This window comes from Mesoplodon mirus (assembly GCF_964341445.2).
Source record: "Mesoplodon mirus genome assembly, chromosome: 9".
NCBI lineage: Eukaryota > Metazoa > Chordata > Mammalia > Artiodactyla > Ziphiidae > Mesoplodon > Mesoplodon mirus.
Window position 1 is genome coordinate 87,874,955 of NC_138985.1, and position 17,090 is coordinate 87,892,044.

General features: G+C 38.9%; 1 protein-coding gene across 1 annotated transcript in view; it reads right to left on the bottom strand.

Annotated features, from left to right (window-relative positions):
* The window catches only part of SLC13A1 (solute carrier family 13 member 1), a gene marked incomplete at its 5' end in the record, with an annotated part of 60,381 nt that extends 45,502 nt beyond the window's left edge, over positions 1–14,879 (bottom strand). Inside the window, 7 exons of the mRNA XM_082632978.1 lie at positions 5,645–5,693; positions 5,772–5,829; positions 6,445–6,632; positions 9,011–9,147; positions 11,002–11,130; positions 13,937–14,028; positions 14,759–14,879. Of these exons, the coding sequence (XP_082489104.1) occupies positions 5,645–5,693; positions 5,772–5,829; positions 6,445–6,632; positions 9,011–9,147; positions 11,002–11,130; positions 13,937–14,028; positions 14,759–14,879 (774 nt within the window). The remainder of the gene's footprint in view (positions 1–5,644; positions 5,694–5,771; positions 5,830–6,444; positions 6,633–9,010; positions 9,148–11,001; positions 11,131–13,936; positions 14,029–14,758) is intronic.
* Positions 14,880–17,090: the final 2,211 nt, after the last annotated feature.

Sequence of the window (17,090 nt, forward strand, 5' to 3'; positions counted from 1 at the left end):
ATGATCCTTTTCAACTTTATTGAGGTATAATTAAAAAATAAAATTGTAAGATATTTAAAGTGTACATCATAGTGATCTGATCCACATATACATTATGAAAAGATTACCCCCATCCAGCCCATCAACATATCCATCACCTCATGTTTCTTTCTTTCTTTCATTCTTTCTTTCTTTCTTTTCTTTCTTTCTTTTTCTTTCTTTCTTTTCTTTCTTTCTCTTTCTTTTTCTTTCTTTCTTTCTTTTTCTTTTCTTTCTTTTTCTTTCTTTCTCTTTCTTTCTTTCTTTCTTTCCTTTTTTTTTCTTTTTTTCTTTTTTTTGGTGAGACATTCAAGTATCAGTCCCCTAGCCAATCTCAACCATACAACAGTATTATCAACTCTAGTCCCCATGTTTTACATTAGTTCCTTTGACTTTATCTTATAGCCAAATGCTTATACTCTATTACCAACCTCTCCCTATTTACCTACCCACTACCCTGCCCCAGCCCCTGGCAACCATTTTTCTACTCTTTGTTTATATGAGTTTTACTTTAAACAAACAAAAAAAAAAGATTTCCATATATAAATGAAGCCATGCAGTATTTGTCTTTCTCTGTCTGGCTTATTTTACTTAGCATAGTGCACTCAAGTTTCATCCATGTCATTGCAAATGGCAGAATTTCCTTTTTTGCTATGGCTAAATAATATTCCATGGTCTGTACATACCACATCTTCTTGATCCATTCATTCACTTACGTTTTTTCCATATCTTGGCTACTGCAATGAACATGGGAGTGCAGATATCTCTTCAAGATCCTGTTTTCATTTCGTTTGGATATATACCCTGTAGTGGGATTGCTGGGTCCTATGGTGGTTCTATTTTTAATATTTTGAGGAACCTTCATACTGCTTTCTATAGTGGTTGCACCAGTTTCCATTCCCACCAACAATGAACAGGGGGCTCCCTTTTCTCGACACCTTCAACAACACTTGTTATCTCTTTTTTTTGATGCTGCTGTGATTCCTAAAGGGTGTGTAATAGGCTCTCTCTCTCAATCATTCTCCCTCTCTCTCTCTTTCTGCTCACCTCTCTATAAACCGCAGGGTTTGGCAGGATGAGTAAAGGAGACCCGTGAGTTGTCTCAAGTGAGGTCTGAGAGGCATTAACAATTGGCTTTGCTGCCGAATTTCACGCAGTCTAAGAGAAGGCAAGAGTAATCAAGAACTTTTGTTTGTAGCACCTACTTGATCTAATCTAAAATTCCTTTTCTACATTTGATCTAGGAGCCAGATATTCTAGAACAGATATCTCCTTACTCGGCAGAACTAATGCCCGTAGTCCCTGACATTATGACCCATGCTAATTACTGTTACACGGTTCTTAGAATTTTTGGAGAATATTAAAGAGTGTCCTCTTACAGAATTTGATTTTGAATAATAAGAATTTCACCCCCAAACTAAACAACACGTAATTAAAAGCAAAATTCAATTTGTTCAAGGAAATTTTCCTTTGAACTTTTCCCTTTGGGGAACAAGAAATTATATAAGATGAATGGAAAACAATTATTTTAGGCCTTTCATTAAAAGTGTACTGATTTTTCAATTTCTTTCATTCAAAGATGTCTGGAGGTTTACAAATTGAGCTAGTGTAAAAATCTGAGGTATCTCTTTGATTAATACTAGTGCTTGAAAGAAGAAAAAAAATATAGCAACTTGATTCTTCTCTTGGTATGTAAAAATTGATTTTTGGAAACCTGGAACTCATTTCTTATGGAAATAATATGAGTGATGATTGATCTCCCAATTGCTCCACTGGAACCTGACAAATCTAATCCCTCATGTATGTCAGTGTCATTTTGGGGTCTTCCTTTCTTCTTGTTCCTTTTCTTCTCTAAAAATATTTCAGCTACTTTTGGAGTAATATAGAATTTATGGGCTAAGTACCTACCCACCATTTTTATTCTGGGCATGAGCAGGGAGTTCTGCTAATGGGTGGGCCATTGCCTATAGTGAAAAGGGAACTTGGTGAGTCATGGAAGACATCTCTTTTTTAAGTATGCAGCTTAGGAATATGACTCTTAGATAGGAGTGCTCCTTAATCAGTTCCTGGAATCTGAGGAACTGCTGAATATCCATCAGCTCCAAAACCAGCATATAATCATCACCATCAGCTGCTGCAGCAGCAGCAATGGGAAAATTATCATCAAATTATCATTGTTATCATCTTTACCAAAACTTTGCAGTTCTATTAAGAATAATTTTAGGACTGATAAAGTATATAAAGAACTCATACAACTCACTAGCAAAAACATCCAACCAACAAAAATCCCAGACAAGCCAATTGAAAAATGGGCAGAGGAACTAAATAGACATTTTCACAAAGAAGACATCCAAATGGTCAACAGGTACATGAAAGGGTGCTCAACACCACTAATCATCAGGGAAATGCAGATCAAAAGTGTAATGAGTTATCATCTCATACCTGTTAGAATGGCTATCATTATAATAGCATTATGCTAAGTGAAGTAAATCAGACAGAGAAAGAGAAATACTGCATGGTATCATTTATATGTGGAATCCATAAAAGCCAAACTCATAAAACAGAGAGTATAAAGTGGTGGTTACCAGGGGCTGGGGGTGGGCAAATGGGGAGATGATGGTCGAAGGGTGCAAGCTGCTAGTTTTATGATGAATAAGTTCTGGGAATCTAATGTACAGCATGCTTATTATAATTAATAATACTATATACATAGCTGGAAGTTGCTAAGAGAGTAGATCTTAAATGTTAACACTGCAGTAAAGGAATGGTAATTATGTAATGTGATGGAGGTGTTAAATAAAGCTATGGTGGAGATCATTTTGCAATATGTGAGTATATCAAATCAACACGTTGGTGATTCAGATGTGTAAAAACATGGCAAAATGGTGCAAATTACCAAAAAATCTATGCCTTTCATTTTTTTCTCTTCTTTGAAATTTATTTTAAACCATCCCCTCTCAAAAGGAGTAATATTTGGATCTTTTTTGACTTGTAGTTCACATTCAAAGCCAAACCACACAGGATTTATTTTAATTCAATAAAATGTCCCACCAACTTCATGAAAAAAGCAGAAGACTAAAACATTATGAATATAAATATCCCTTCCACTTTATAGCTAGATTAAGTAGATACAGATTCTTCCACATAATCAGTTAATCTTAAATTATCTAGTTTAAATCTAGCAAAGAACAGGTGCAATTTATTATAATTATAACACAAACTATACAATATGTTTATATCTGAGAAGAGATGTGTAACTGCTAAAAATCAAAACATATCTTAAATGTACAGTATGTAAAAAATACTTTAATATGATCTCTTATAAATAGCACTATCACAGAGCAAAAAGTGATCCCTTAATTTTTCTTTTACACCAAGCTAAATTTTTATATATAAAGTTCTAGGAAGACCATAGAATCATTGTTCAAAGGTCTTCTCTTCCAAACTCAGATCTTAATCTTTACTGCCTAAAATATACCCAAATTACCTTACTTCTCCCCGTTGAAAACTTATTTCCCCTCAGTGTTTCCCATCTCAGTCTGTGGCATCACCATTTGCCTTTACCTAGCTTACTGTAGCAGAGGCATCTTCTATACTTTTCTCTCTCTCATCCACAAAGTCAGATTAATCAAAAAATTCAGTTAGGTCCATACCCTCTGCCTTTCACATTGTTGCCACAGTAAGCTTCTCAAAGGGCAGAATTTAACATGCTGCCTCCTGGCTTCAAAGCTCTCTATTTCCCTTAAGATGAACTAAACTCTTTTGCATGGCATGAACAGCAATTTTTAACCTGGTCCAACCTATCCAAACATTTCACTTTCCACAGCTCATTGCTGGCACCTGCACTGGAGATGTTTCCCAAAAAAAGCCCTGCTCTCGACATTTTGGGGTCTTTGAATTCATCGTATTCTCTGATTATGTTACCTCTTCCTTTTTCTCTCCTTCGTTAATTAGTCAAGATAAATATCGAATACCTACTCTCTGTCAAACAGTGGAATGTGCTAGGGGATTACATGCTGAACCAAGTGGACACAGTCCCTGCGCTCATGGAGTCCGCACTTCCCTGATTGCACACGACATCTTGCTCCAGACTCAAATTCCTTTACGTCACATTTCCTCTGGCAACATTCCTAGGTTGAGCTAGTTGCTCCAGCTTCTGGGAGATCTGGCCTCTGTGTGCGGTGCACCCTTGCTGTGGTATTTATGTCACGCTTTTGTTGCTGTTGTTGTTGTTGCTGTACGCGGGCCTCTCACTGTTGTGGCCTCTCCCGTTGCGGAGCACAGGCTCTGGACGCACAGGCTCAGCGGCCATGGCTCACGGGCCCAGCCGCTCCGCGGCATGTGGGATCTTCCCAGACCAGGGCACGAACCCGTGTCCCCTGCATCGGCAGGCAGACTCTCAACCACTGCGCCACCAGGGAAGCCCTATGTCACGCATTTTTTTAAAGTCCATCTTCCCCATTAGACTCTGAGCTGCTTACAGTAAGGAGTAGGTCTTTTCATCAACAGACCTTCCTACAATGCCTAGGACAGTGTTGGATGTCAAATCCATTGGAAGCCAAAATTTAGGCATCACGCCAGAAAACTGGGTTTGTAAAGATGACCACAAGAAAGTTACCGAGTGCAAGTATATCCAGCAGTTTTTAAAGCCTATTTCTAATGCATTCTTCTGTAATACAGCAGGCATACTGTTGATTTTCTGTGTTTTAGAAGAATTACTTCTCTCCCTAAAGATGATAATGTTTTCATAAATATGTATTCAATTCTCATCTTAAAAACCCTTAATATACCCTGTAGCTAGTGGTTTAAAACTTATCTTTGTATTAGTTTTCTCTTTACATAAAAATTGCTCTTTCCCTGAAGATTTCTGTAAATAACAAGAAAGTTTTCTTTTTCCTATTGAGTTGCATGCTAATGCATTATAGCCTGAGGAAGGAACATATGCCCCACTCTCATATTTCTAATGCCATGGTTACCGTTGGACTAGTTCTATGCAGGATTATTTTTCAATGGTCTCAAGATGTATTGCTCCCAATACAACCTAGTATAGTATTTTTACATTGATTTATTCTGGGGAAATGAATTCTATGGGATAGTTTACAAAAGTCTCTTTCCTTCCTTTAATAGGCACAATAGCTACAACAACTCCTCCATCTGTGTTTGACAGTAGCAGCTCATGAATTCTGCATTGAATTTAGTGGTAAGGAAGACACTAAAGATAACTAGATTGTAATTACATGAATAGGAGTTGCTCTAAGTTCATACCCTGGAAGAAATAGGATGAGCCTAATAAAAAGGCAGCAAGGTTTTAATATGAAAATGAAACAATATTCTGAGACTAGCATTATATTTCTTTAAACTACATATGCTGACTGCCATCACCATGAACCTGGTAAAAGGAGAAAATGAGGCTGATTTTCAGAGCCTAAAATGTTTCCTATCAGGATGTTGATTTCAGTCCATCCATGAAGGCTTATCACACCATTACAACATGCTTTGACGTAAGCAAGTAAAGTAATTTATAGACAAGGAAGCAAGTAACAGGTTTTAAAATGCATACATATCTAACTGCAGATCTAATATAATTTTATGTATAATTATTCAGAAAGAATCAAATTTAATGTACCTTTTCCAGCTCCACCTTGCTTGAAATTTTCCCTGCATCATTACTGTATCTGCAAAACAAATTGACCCAGTTTATAATTTTATTAAAATGTAATACAGAAAATCCTAATCAAAATAATATTATTTACCCTGGAACTGGTTTTGTTTTCTCTTTTCTCTCACTTGTTTCATGTCCATTAACATTTTCTGCAAAACATTAAATAGAAAAAAATATTAATTTTAATGAAGGGTTATCAGTGTGTGTATGTGTGTGTGTGAAGATGGAAGCATTATTAGAAACTGAAAATAAACAAATTCACCTTGTACTGACATAACAGTCATCATAATAAAGTATTTTACAATCACCAATATCCTCCCAACATTTTTTTTCACTGCATCAGAGCAGTTTATCAGACCAGAAATAACCAAGGTAAGATGTGATGCTGTTTCCAAATAGAATATAAGAATTAAAGGTTCCCAGTATTATGCAGGAAAGTCATTTCAGTATAAAAGAGTAACCTGGAGGTCTACTGATAAAGGCATGAAAGACAGAGAGAGTTCTAACAGACTGGCTGGAGGATAGAAAAGTCATACTTATTCTTTCCCTTTTGCCAGAGAATGTAAATTCAACCATTAATTGAAAGTAAAATATTTGGGTAAATGTAATTCCCTTGTATAAATACTGGAAAATAGAGAAAGAAGAAGGTTAAATTCCCATCATGCATGTATGGACAATTAGTTCAAAATATAACCCAGAATTCTTGAGTTTATTCTATTGCCCAAATGACTAGACCCCACTGTGGCCAAATCAACATGTGATACCATCTGTTTCCAGTCCGTAGTTGGTTGATCCACTGATATAAGTCATCTGAGTAGCCTCAACCTCTGCTTCAGCACTGATGATCTGCTGGACCACAGCCTCCATGATGGGCATTACCATGGCAGTAGTAGAGGTGTTGCTAAGCCACATAGATAAGAAGGCGGTACTGCTCATGAACCCCAAGGTCAGCCTGCAATGAGAGGGTCTTTATTATGAACTGTGCTCTCTAGCTTCACCAGCTCTGTATCACTTAACTGTAAAGGATGTTGTTTATGAGTTGTGAATTAATTTTTTCAAAACATAGAAGGTTAAGATTCCTCCCAGATGAGGAACTCTGAGGACAGCTATAGCCAGGTAGAAATCAAAATGGCACATGTAAGGGCAGATTTCTTACGAGGTTTGTCTCCCTGAAAACCATAAGGATCTTCTCTCCGAAACCAGAAAAATGATAAAACTTATAATCAAACTTCAAGTTGGTAGATGGTGTAACAGCTTATAATATTACACCAATATTTGAATGCCCTTTACAGATGACACATCTTCAAATACTAGTAAGATCAGGTGCAGTCAGCATTTGCATTTAAGATCCCTTATTCTTTCTTTTATGTTTGGGTCTTACCTCTGATTATTAGTATATGTGCCAAGGAGGCACAAGGGCAAGGAGGGAGGTTAATATTTATAAATCTGCTTTTTACTTGTTAACTACTCTGGTTCAATATATGGTGGGTGGTGGAAATGGGTAAAATCACTAGCTAAAATGAGGTTTCAGAATTTTCTGTAGATTCAATTATTCATGCTCTCCTGAATCTGACATCGCTGCCTGTTGTCAAGACTGGATGTATTACGTTGTCTCCTCTTACAAATAGAGTAATTCTTCTCCCTTAAAAAATAACATACCTAAGATTATAGGATTTTAAACCATGTCTATAAGCTTTCAAAATCACAATTGGGAAAAAAACATGATCTCTTTTGAGTAGGAGGTCCAAGAAAATCATTCAGAAGCACATCTTTCCATATACAGCCATTTATGAAATTCTCTGACTCTCTCTTTTTTTTTTTTTTTTGCGGTAAGCGGGCCTCTCACTGTTGTGGCCTCTCCCGTTGCGGAGCACAGGCTCCAGACGCGCAGGCCCAGCGGCCATGGCTCACGGGCCCAGCCGCTCCGCAGCATGTGGGATCCTCCTGGACCGGGACACGAACCCGAGTCCGCTGCATCGGCAGGCAGACTCTCAACCACTGCGCCACCAGGGAAGCCCCTCTGACTCTCTTTTGAAATAGATCTATAAGAAAATTCCACACTATAAATTACAACTACAGATAAGGTGGATATTTTCTATGTGTAAAACAAAACAAAAGAAAACTTTTAAGAAACTTGTTTAAACAAGAAATGATTCTTAATAAAAAAAAATAGAAACAATTTTAACTTCAGGCACTGGCAAAACAAGAAATCTTTCAATACACAAAGGGTGGGAACTGATAAAACTTCTACATGGTAAAAATGCCTTAAATTGAAAAACCGCTTAGTGGTATAATGGACAGGACCCTTGCCTCACTGAGCAGTGCATGACCCCACCCCCTGGGGCCAGTGAGCAGGTGGCCAAGGAAGAGACATTTCTACAGTACTTTAAGAGGCATGGAACACCATGTCATTGTAAGAGTGAAATACCCTTAATACATACATGCCGTAAAATTTTTAAGTAACAGGTATTTTTTAAAATGTGTCTGAACTGAGTTATTGAATTTTTTTTCTATTTAACAAAACAGTTTGCTCCATAAATGATAAACACAGATGTGGTTATACCCTGGAACGAATTATGCAACATAATTCAATATAATCTTCCTATTTTTTAAAGAAAGATGAGAAGGGGAGAACCACCTAAGGCTTTAAAGCATAATGCCATTAGGTAAATGATTATGACACTGGAATTTTTTTTTTTTAGCTCCCATCTATGTTTTTAACAAGAGCTAGAATTAAAACCAAAACAGCCAATTAATTTAATGGAAAAAAGCATTTATTTTAGTGGGGAAAATCAGTCTAATGAGTGATTTCACATTCTATAAATGAACCTTCTTAATTGCTTCACTTTGGAACAGTTCATTTAAAAAGAGAAATGTTCACCTTGGAATTTTTCTGCACATATTTGTATTTTGTCATCAATGTCTTTGGTTCTTAACATCCTCCCTGATGATCAGGGATACTCTTGAATGTGTGATCAGCCAAATAAACAAGATAGCACTGAAATCCACTCTGATGTCTGTCAGTCTTGTCTGTTGAGGTTCAAGGCTTCTCTCAGCTTTGACTCCTACAGTGCATAAAAGGTGAACGAGTTGTGTGCACTTATTCCAATCTCCCTGTAATTAGACCTGCAGTGGGAAAGTTTTCTTTCTTTTCCTCCTCCAACTCAAGTACCTTTTATATAACTTTCATATTTGCAGAGAAAAAAAAAGTCATGAATTACACTGCCATACAAATGATTGTCTGGATATGCATTACTTATCTGTTTATTTGCTCTGCACAAAAATGGTCTGTTTGCAATGTAAACCTGGAACGGTAAACACAGTACTTACCATGCTAGGTTCACACCCACCATCGTCACCATTCTCAGAGCAATCCTTTTGTGCAGATTCCATTTTTCTATTGATGTTGCTAAACAGATGACTCCAATTAGCAGTAGGTGAAAATCTTTGAAATAAGCAGATGCCACCTGAAATTACAGTTAAACCCATTATTTCTGTTGGTGGGGGGGGAAACATTGCACCAGAAAGACATTGTTTCACTGCACTTAGCTTTGACCTTCAACTACATGATCTTTCTATTTTGTTGAAAGGAATGTAGATGTATGGGAATACAAATTTAAGTAAGTTCCATATCCTTACCCAGAAACAGTAGTGCTATGAAAAAAGTATATAGAAAAGAAAACAGGGTACCCATATACTGAGTTTTTAAAGAGCTGAGCAACATCAGGCAAGTGCCTTCTATGCCTTAATTTCTCCATCTGTAAACTGGGGTTAATTAGTTTGTGCTCCTATGGCAGAATGGCCATGACTATGATCTGGGAAAGTCTCAAGTCAAGCTTTGGCGTGCCAATATCTTTATCACCACCATTATGCCAAAACTGCAGTCACTTTTTTGTATCTTGGGTGGAGACTAGTAGAGTATACAGATACTTGGGCAACCACTTGCAGCAGGACTTACCAAAGAATGCTCTGAAAGGTACATAATATTTTTCTTAAAAAAAAAAGTTTCTGGGCTTCCCTGGTGGCGCAGTGGTTGAGAGTCCGCCTGCCGATGCAGGGGACATGGGTTCGTGCCCCAGTCCGGGAAGATCCCACATGCCGCGGAGCGGCTGGGTCCGTGAGCCATGGCTGCTGAGCCTGCGTGTCCAGAGCCTGTGCTCCGCAGTGGGAGAGGCCACAACAGTGAGAGGCCCGCGTACCGCAAAAAAGAAAAAAAAAAATTTCTGTGGTCAAATAAGTTTAAAAAACAGAGTTTTCTAAGATTCTAGAATTTTCTTTCTTATAGGCCTTCTCAAAACCTTTAAACGCTAGTGTATACTCTCACTCTCAAAGTGTGGGATACCCTATACTACATATTTTTGAAACTTATCTAATCATAGAAACCTTATTTAAAAATACCTCATGGTACTGATATTCAAGAGACCTGACTTTATGAAATGCTTGGCTTAAATTGAATCACAAGGCTGTGGTAAAATCTTCTCCCATGGAAAGGGGAAGAAGACTGTATCATGGGTATTATGGGTTAGTTAAAAAACAGAAGTCTCCACCCATGTTACAGGACAGATGAGCCTCATGAAAGCAGTACTGGGCCCAGGCAGAAGATAGAAATCCAAAGGTGATAAATTGCATGGCCTGGCATCTTGAACATGACATCTTGCCTGAGAATGTTTCAGCTGTGGTTTAGGCAGTTGTGTGCTGGGTGGCTGAAAGCTGCATGGAGATAGATATTCTGGTTTCAATGCATTTCATGCTTTTAATGGGAAACTGAATCCATTTTCTTCAGATGGGTACCCTTAGATTGTATAAAGGTAAGAAACACCTCTCAGCATGAATAAACTCTCAGCAAGAACAAAATGGAAGTACATGTGAAAGTTAATTTGGCCTTATCTTCTGAAATGGCAGTTTTCTGGAAAAGAAAACAGGGAAGCCTTTTCTTCATTAGAAACAAAAATTGCTTTTCCAACACTGTGGAAACACTGAGACTGAATTCTGTTGACTAGAAAAAGCTGATGCAGGACGTGAAAGAATTGGCCCTTTTCTTGGGAGGTAGGCACCGGGCATGGATGTCAGCCTGGGAAGATTGCACACACATTTCTCCTACTGACATACATGACTCAAGAAGCCACAGTCTGTTTTGTTTTTATCCACCTGAAGGTGGACACACATGCAGAATTCTAGAGGCAAGAAACAGCTGAAAGTTTGGAGGACTTATGTGGAAGCCTTATCAACAGGATTATTGCTCCTTTTAAATAAAGCTTTCTCATTGGAAGTAGCAGCACGAAGTAGGGAATCTAATTATGTCAAACATTCACAGAACTTACCTCCTTGGAAGGCATGATCCCAAACATAGGGAGCATTAAGCCAGGCATCAAAGCTGTTACCGACAGAGGCAAAGCTTCTGTCAGCCAAAACATGGCAACGACAAGCAGGATGTAGGCACATTCTGCTTCCTGGACAGAACAAAGGCAAAATGCCAGGTGAAATAATGAGGCTGGGAAATCATCATTCAAATCACAATCACATTTGCTGGATAGAGTCGAGTCACAGAGAAAGTTATGAAGAAACTCTGAAGGTCCCTGCCCCTTTGAGTTGGGCAGCAAATGGTTATTTCTGAGGGGTTCCAAGAGTCAAAATTTAATACACACGAAAAACCAATGACATAAAAACATCCTTATTTGTTATGTTTCCTTCACATTTTCTTCAAAACAGACAACAGCATGCAGTCAATTTTCTGTGTTCATGTCAGCATATATAGTTGTTTGCCCTCACCTTCATTTGGCCTGTAAAATGTACTCCCTGCCTTTTCACTGCATTTCTTGGTTGGGTGGGAACCATGCACACTGACCTTCCTCTCCCTGTACTAAAAAGGGAAATCAACCTAGAAGAAAATTATTGGTGTACTTTTTTACAGGGAAAGGACAGTGCCCTGTTACGTGCATGGATAAGACTGAATTTGCTCCTAAGTGACACAGACCTGGAGGTGAAGAGCCTCTGCTTTGCTTTTTAGAAAGACAGCTGAGCTACTGGGAAGACACAGGGGGACTAAACAGGATGGAGACTCTTAATAGAATCTTTTGCTTTGCTAGGTATAAAACTGGGTTTCTATTTGAGGGCATTGTTAAGGAATGGTTGGAATTTGTCATTGCATTTGGCTTATATGAATAATTTTGATATGAAATCACCCAGGATGTACTAAGTGATCAGTAAAGGTTAGCATCTCTTATAGGCTTTGTTTTGCTCTCACACTGCTTAATCTCTGCAAATTCTGAGCTGCGTTTGAAAAATTTACAAATTTACAAAAACTGCTGTATGAGTTTAACATGGTCTTTTATTTAAGGCTCTTCCAGGACAATAACATTTCTAGCTCTGCTGCCCTCTGATTCACCTACCTCAGGGTGAGTCCTCTGGGCCTGGTATTTACTCATCCAGCAATCCTGTACTTCCAGTGGGTTTCTAAGAAATTCTTAATAAGCCATGATTGTGTCTTGTCTTTGTTGTGCTGTCTTTTTCAATGAGAAAGACTAAAGGTGTTTTGATGTTGACAATATTACACAAAGTCTTCCTCTATAATCTTGACAAACAATAAAAAACAGTGAAACAAAGTTGAGCTTTGACTAAATCTTCCTGACTTGCTCTGGAGAGAATCTGTGAATATGAGCTTAATTTAAAATGCCAGTGTAGGGCTTCCCTGGTGGCGCAGTGGTTAAGAATCCACTTGCTAATGCAGGGGACACGGGTTCGAGCCCTGGTCCGGGAAGATCCCACATGCCGCGGAGCAACTAGGCCTATGTGCCACAACTACTGAGCCCGCGTGCTACAACTACTGAAGCCCGTGCGCCTAGAGCGCGTGCTCTGCAACAAGAGAAGCCCCCGCTCCTGGCAACTAGAGAGAGCCCGTGTGCAGCAACAAAGACCCAAGGCAGCCAAAAATATTAATTAATTAATTAATTAAAAAATAAAATATAATGCCAGTGTAGAGAATGACCAGGCCTGCTTTTTCTTAGTTAGAACACGTAGATAACCCCAAAGCTCTTCATTATGACCCTATGTTTTCTGTCATACTTACAAGAACCTAGATTTCAAAGATAAAATGGACCTTTTTATTATCTTGCTTTTTTTTTTTTTTTTTTTTTTTTTTTTGCGGTACGCGGGCCTCTCACTGCTGTGGCCTCTCCCGTTGCGGAGCATGGGCTCTGGACACGCAGGCTCAGTGGCCATGGCTCACGGGCCCAGCCGCTCAGTGGCATGTGGGATCTTCCCGGACCAGGGCACGAACCCACATCCCCTGCATCGGCAGGCGGACTCTCAACCACTGCGCCACCAGGGAAGCCCTATTATCTTGCTTTTTAATCACAACCAACCAGTCTCTTGGTCCTATCCATCCCCGTGTCATTTTACCTCTAAAACCTGACCTTCTGCCTCCATTCTACTTCCTCCACTGCAGGCAAGGCTGTTCCAGAATGAGGTGATCTTCCAAAAGTCTGCTTCGTTTTTGTCATTCCCTTTCATGAGGCTGGATTAAGGGACTAGCTACCCTGACAAGTGTCTGGAGCACCAGTCAATAAGGGACTGCAAAAACATCAGAAAAATAAATAGAATATGGTACCAGTGAATTCTGTTCACCACACATGACCCCTGCCATAGTGTTGAAATTTCATTTCCACATGGGTCTACTTCAGCTAGACACTCATAGTCTGCTCAGGTGGGGCAACTTTGGGGACAAAATAAAAAGCAAAATTTCAAGTATTAAATTATTTGCTTGTGTGGACGACTTTCATGTTTTAACTGGCCCAGCCCTGATTTAAAATGATCAAGTTAGTGATTTTTCAGTTGTTTATTGAAAAGAATCCAAAATCCTCATCTTGCATTCAAGGCCACCTTCACTCTAACTATAAGACTCACTCCAGGGCTTCCCTGGTGGTGCAGTGGTTAGGAATCCACCTACCAATGCAGGGGACGTGGGTTCGAGCCCTGGGCCAGGAAGATCCCACATGCCGCAGAGCAACTAAGCCCGTCTGCCACAGCTACTGAGCCTGTGCTCTAGAGCCCGCAAACCACAACTACTGAGCCCGCGAGCCACAACTACTGAAGCCCATGCACCTAGAGCCCGTGCTCCGCAACAAGAGAAGCCACCGCAATGAGGAGCCTGCGCACCGCAACGAAGAGTAGCCCCCGCTCGCCGCAACCAGAGAAAGCCTGCGTGCAGCAACGAAGACCCAACGCAGCCAAAAAAACCAAAAAACAAAAACAACTCACCCCAGTACTTCCTGAAATATTTCTAAAGACTCTTATTCCTTCTTCATATTTGGGTTCTGATCCCTGCTCCTCATTATGCACCCTTCTAAACTCTAATCCATAACGTTCAATCAGGCAGTCATACCAGTGAGCCCCCAGATACTCTTTAAGTGGCAGCTTCTACCTGCGTGTGACCATACCTTGGCCTCTTGGACCCTTTGACCTAGTTTAACTATGTAGATGAAGCAGTTGCGAACTGATGGCCAAATCTAGCAAAAAATACAGTTTACTTGACTTACAATGGTATGTGTGTGTGTGCATTTAATTTGAGTCAAGATTTACAAACCAGCAGATTTCATATTAGATTTAAAATCCAGATTTCTGGCTTCTCTTGAAAAATGAAGGAATTTGATAACATTGGAATCATATTCTTCCAGGTCAATAATTCTCCAGACTTGAGGACTCAGAAATTCCCCTTTAGAGACTGACTTGTGCTTTTCAGTTCTGCACAGTACCTCTGCACCATCTCATGCACTCTCTTAATCTGCTTGGCCTTAGACAGCATTTGAGTAAAATCTCTGGTAATAAAAATGCTGCCTACCTGCCTACCTGCTCTTCCTTGCAAATCACCAAGTGAGAATCAACACTTGGACCGCTCATTTGGATTTCTCTGCCTACCAGCTGTGTGGTCCATGGACCAGCAGCATCAACATGATCTGGGTGCTTGTGAGAAATGCAAGCATCTCAAGCTCTTCCCCAGGCGTTCTGAATCAGGATCACCATTTTAAGGTTCCCCAGGTGATTCTTACATAAGTTACAATTTGAGAAGCCCTGGGTTACTACCTCGTTCGAGGAAGTAACCTTTCGGACCTTCCCTTTTATCATTATCCCTGGGTCCAACTTGCAAACGAGAAACGTGCTTCCAGTAAGTGTCTTTTTGCTCAAGCTGAATCCCTAGACTCATAATCTATTGTGAAAACTTGGCCATTCTTCAATGTGAGGTTCATATTTACATCTTGTCTATGGAGCTTCCCACAAACACTTACATACATTTCATATTTCTGCATATGTGTCCCAGGAGATTACAGTTGCATCTGGCTAAGGCACTGTATCTGTTGTCCCTGATAGCTACATTCCCACAATGTGTAGAAAATGCCTCTTTTTCCCATATCTTAAGGAAGCTCAAAGTCTAGAAAAGGAGGAAAACAGATGTATCCCCCTCTGAATGGGTAGGATGGCCATCTGTGTCAGTTTTCATGGGATAGTGCTGGTTTACACCTGTTGGGCAGGTATTCCTTTTGATTAGCAATCACTTTCATTCTCAGAAGTGTCCCTCTTTGGCTGACAAATTATGCAGTCATCCTATTGATGACATCCTCCTTCCTCCAATTCCTGTTTTCCATTATGTGATCTTTCTTGGTCAGGCTTGGAGTCCTGGAGAGGAAAGTGTTCTTTCCCATTAGCACTTTAGGCCTTCAACAACACACGGTTAATCCAGGCACAAAGTCTAGTATTTTAAGAATCTTATATTAAATATATATAGGATTATTTTTTAAAATCAAAGATCTGTGGATGTTTTTGTTAAGAAAAAGAAAGAAACAAAAGATAGAGAAAAACATTTCATTTGTTATTTACAACATATTCAACAAAACTAAAATGAGGGTGAATGATTTTTGGTGAACAGGTTCTTCTGATGAAGAAGAAAACTCAGAAGTTATCTCAGTGCTCACAACTCAAAAGTCATTCTGAATGTTTGAACCATTCTGAATGTTTGTAGAACCATCTCTGAGATAGAGGGAGAAATTGCTTCATTATATCACTGGAAACTCTTAGAGTGACCCATTATCTCTAGCTCTACCATCTTTGTCTCTTTAATTTTTTTCTCTTTCCTCTCTTTCTCCACCTTCGTATCAAGCCCCCTACCCCTAAAACAGAAGGACACCACTGTAACCACCATTATACACCACAATCACCACTACTACAACCACCAGCAAACACTGATACAACAGTAAAAGAAGGCCAGTTGTCAAGTAAGTTAGACTGTGGGTGAATCATTTCCCTTCTCAGTGCCTCTCAAGTCTAGTGAAAATCGTGAGTACATCTGATGTCTTTATTAGAATTAACCTCACAACCATAACAAGTAAAAACTTGATTCAAATTCTGTTCCACAGATAGCAAAACATTTCAGTATTATAAATTCTTGAACTGAGTGAGAGCAACACAAGTAACGTCTACTTTCATTTTGTTTTTTGTGAAGGAAAATATAGGAAGGAAAAAAGATTCAAAATTATGAGTAAGACTGATCTTACAGAAATATTTTTTAAGTCATGATCCCTTCTCAGAATACTGTATGAAACAAAGGGGGAAAAGTCCAGAGGACTTCTCAAAAATAAAAACACCGATTTTCTATTAAAAAAACCTGTATACCCCCTACCACTTCCAAAAGTTACACCGAGAAGTTCAGCAAACAAACCACATCCACCAGGCAGAGGCAGCTGTGCAGAATACAGATGTTGTAAATTCCATTCGATAGTGTGAAGTGTAATGTCACTTGACTGTGTTTTCCTGCTGTGTGTGTGTATGCTGTGCCTTTCTGGCAAGGGCCACCTCCATCTTTCCTATTAAAAGAAGATTCTCTCAAACTACCGGAGAGATTACGTGCAGATGATTACCAACCAATATGGGCAAGAAATTCCTGTTCCTGATTGACATATACACATTACTGTATATAAAACAGATAACTAATAAGGACCTCCTACTGTATAGCACAGGGAACTCTGATCAGTACTCTCTAATGACCTATATGGGAAAAGAATCTAAAAAAGAGTGGATATATGTGTATGTATAACTGATTCACTTTGCTGTACAGCAGAAACTAACACAACATTGTAATCAATTATACTCTCACAAAAATTTTTTTTAAATTCCTGATCCTTGATATTTTTGAAAAAATGAAGCATAGGAAGCCTTCTAGCAGTATATGGTTTAAAAGCATTTTTTAAATTATGAAATATTAAGAACATATGGAAAATTATAAACACATTCGTACACATATTTTTAAATGCTGATATTTTGCCACATTTGCTTGAATTTTTAAAAAATAAATAAAACATTCAAGATTTATATACACCACTCCACTTCCTTCTCCTCTGAAATCCTGAAAGTTAACCACTAT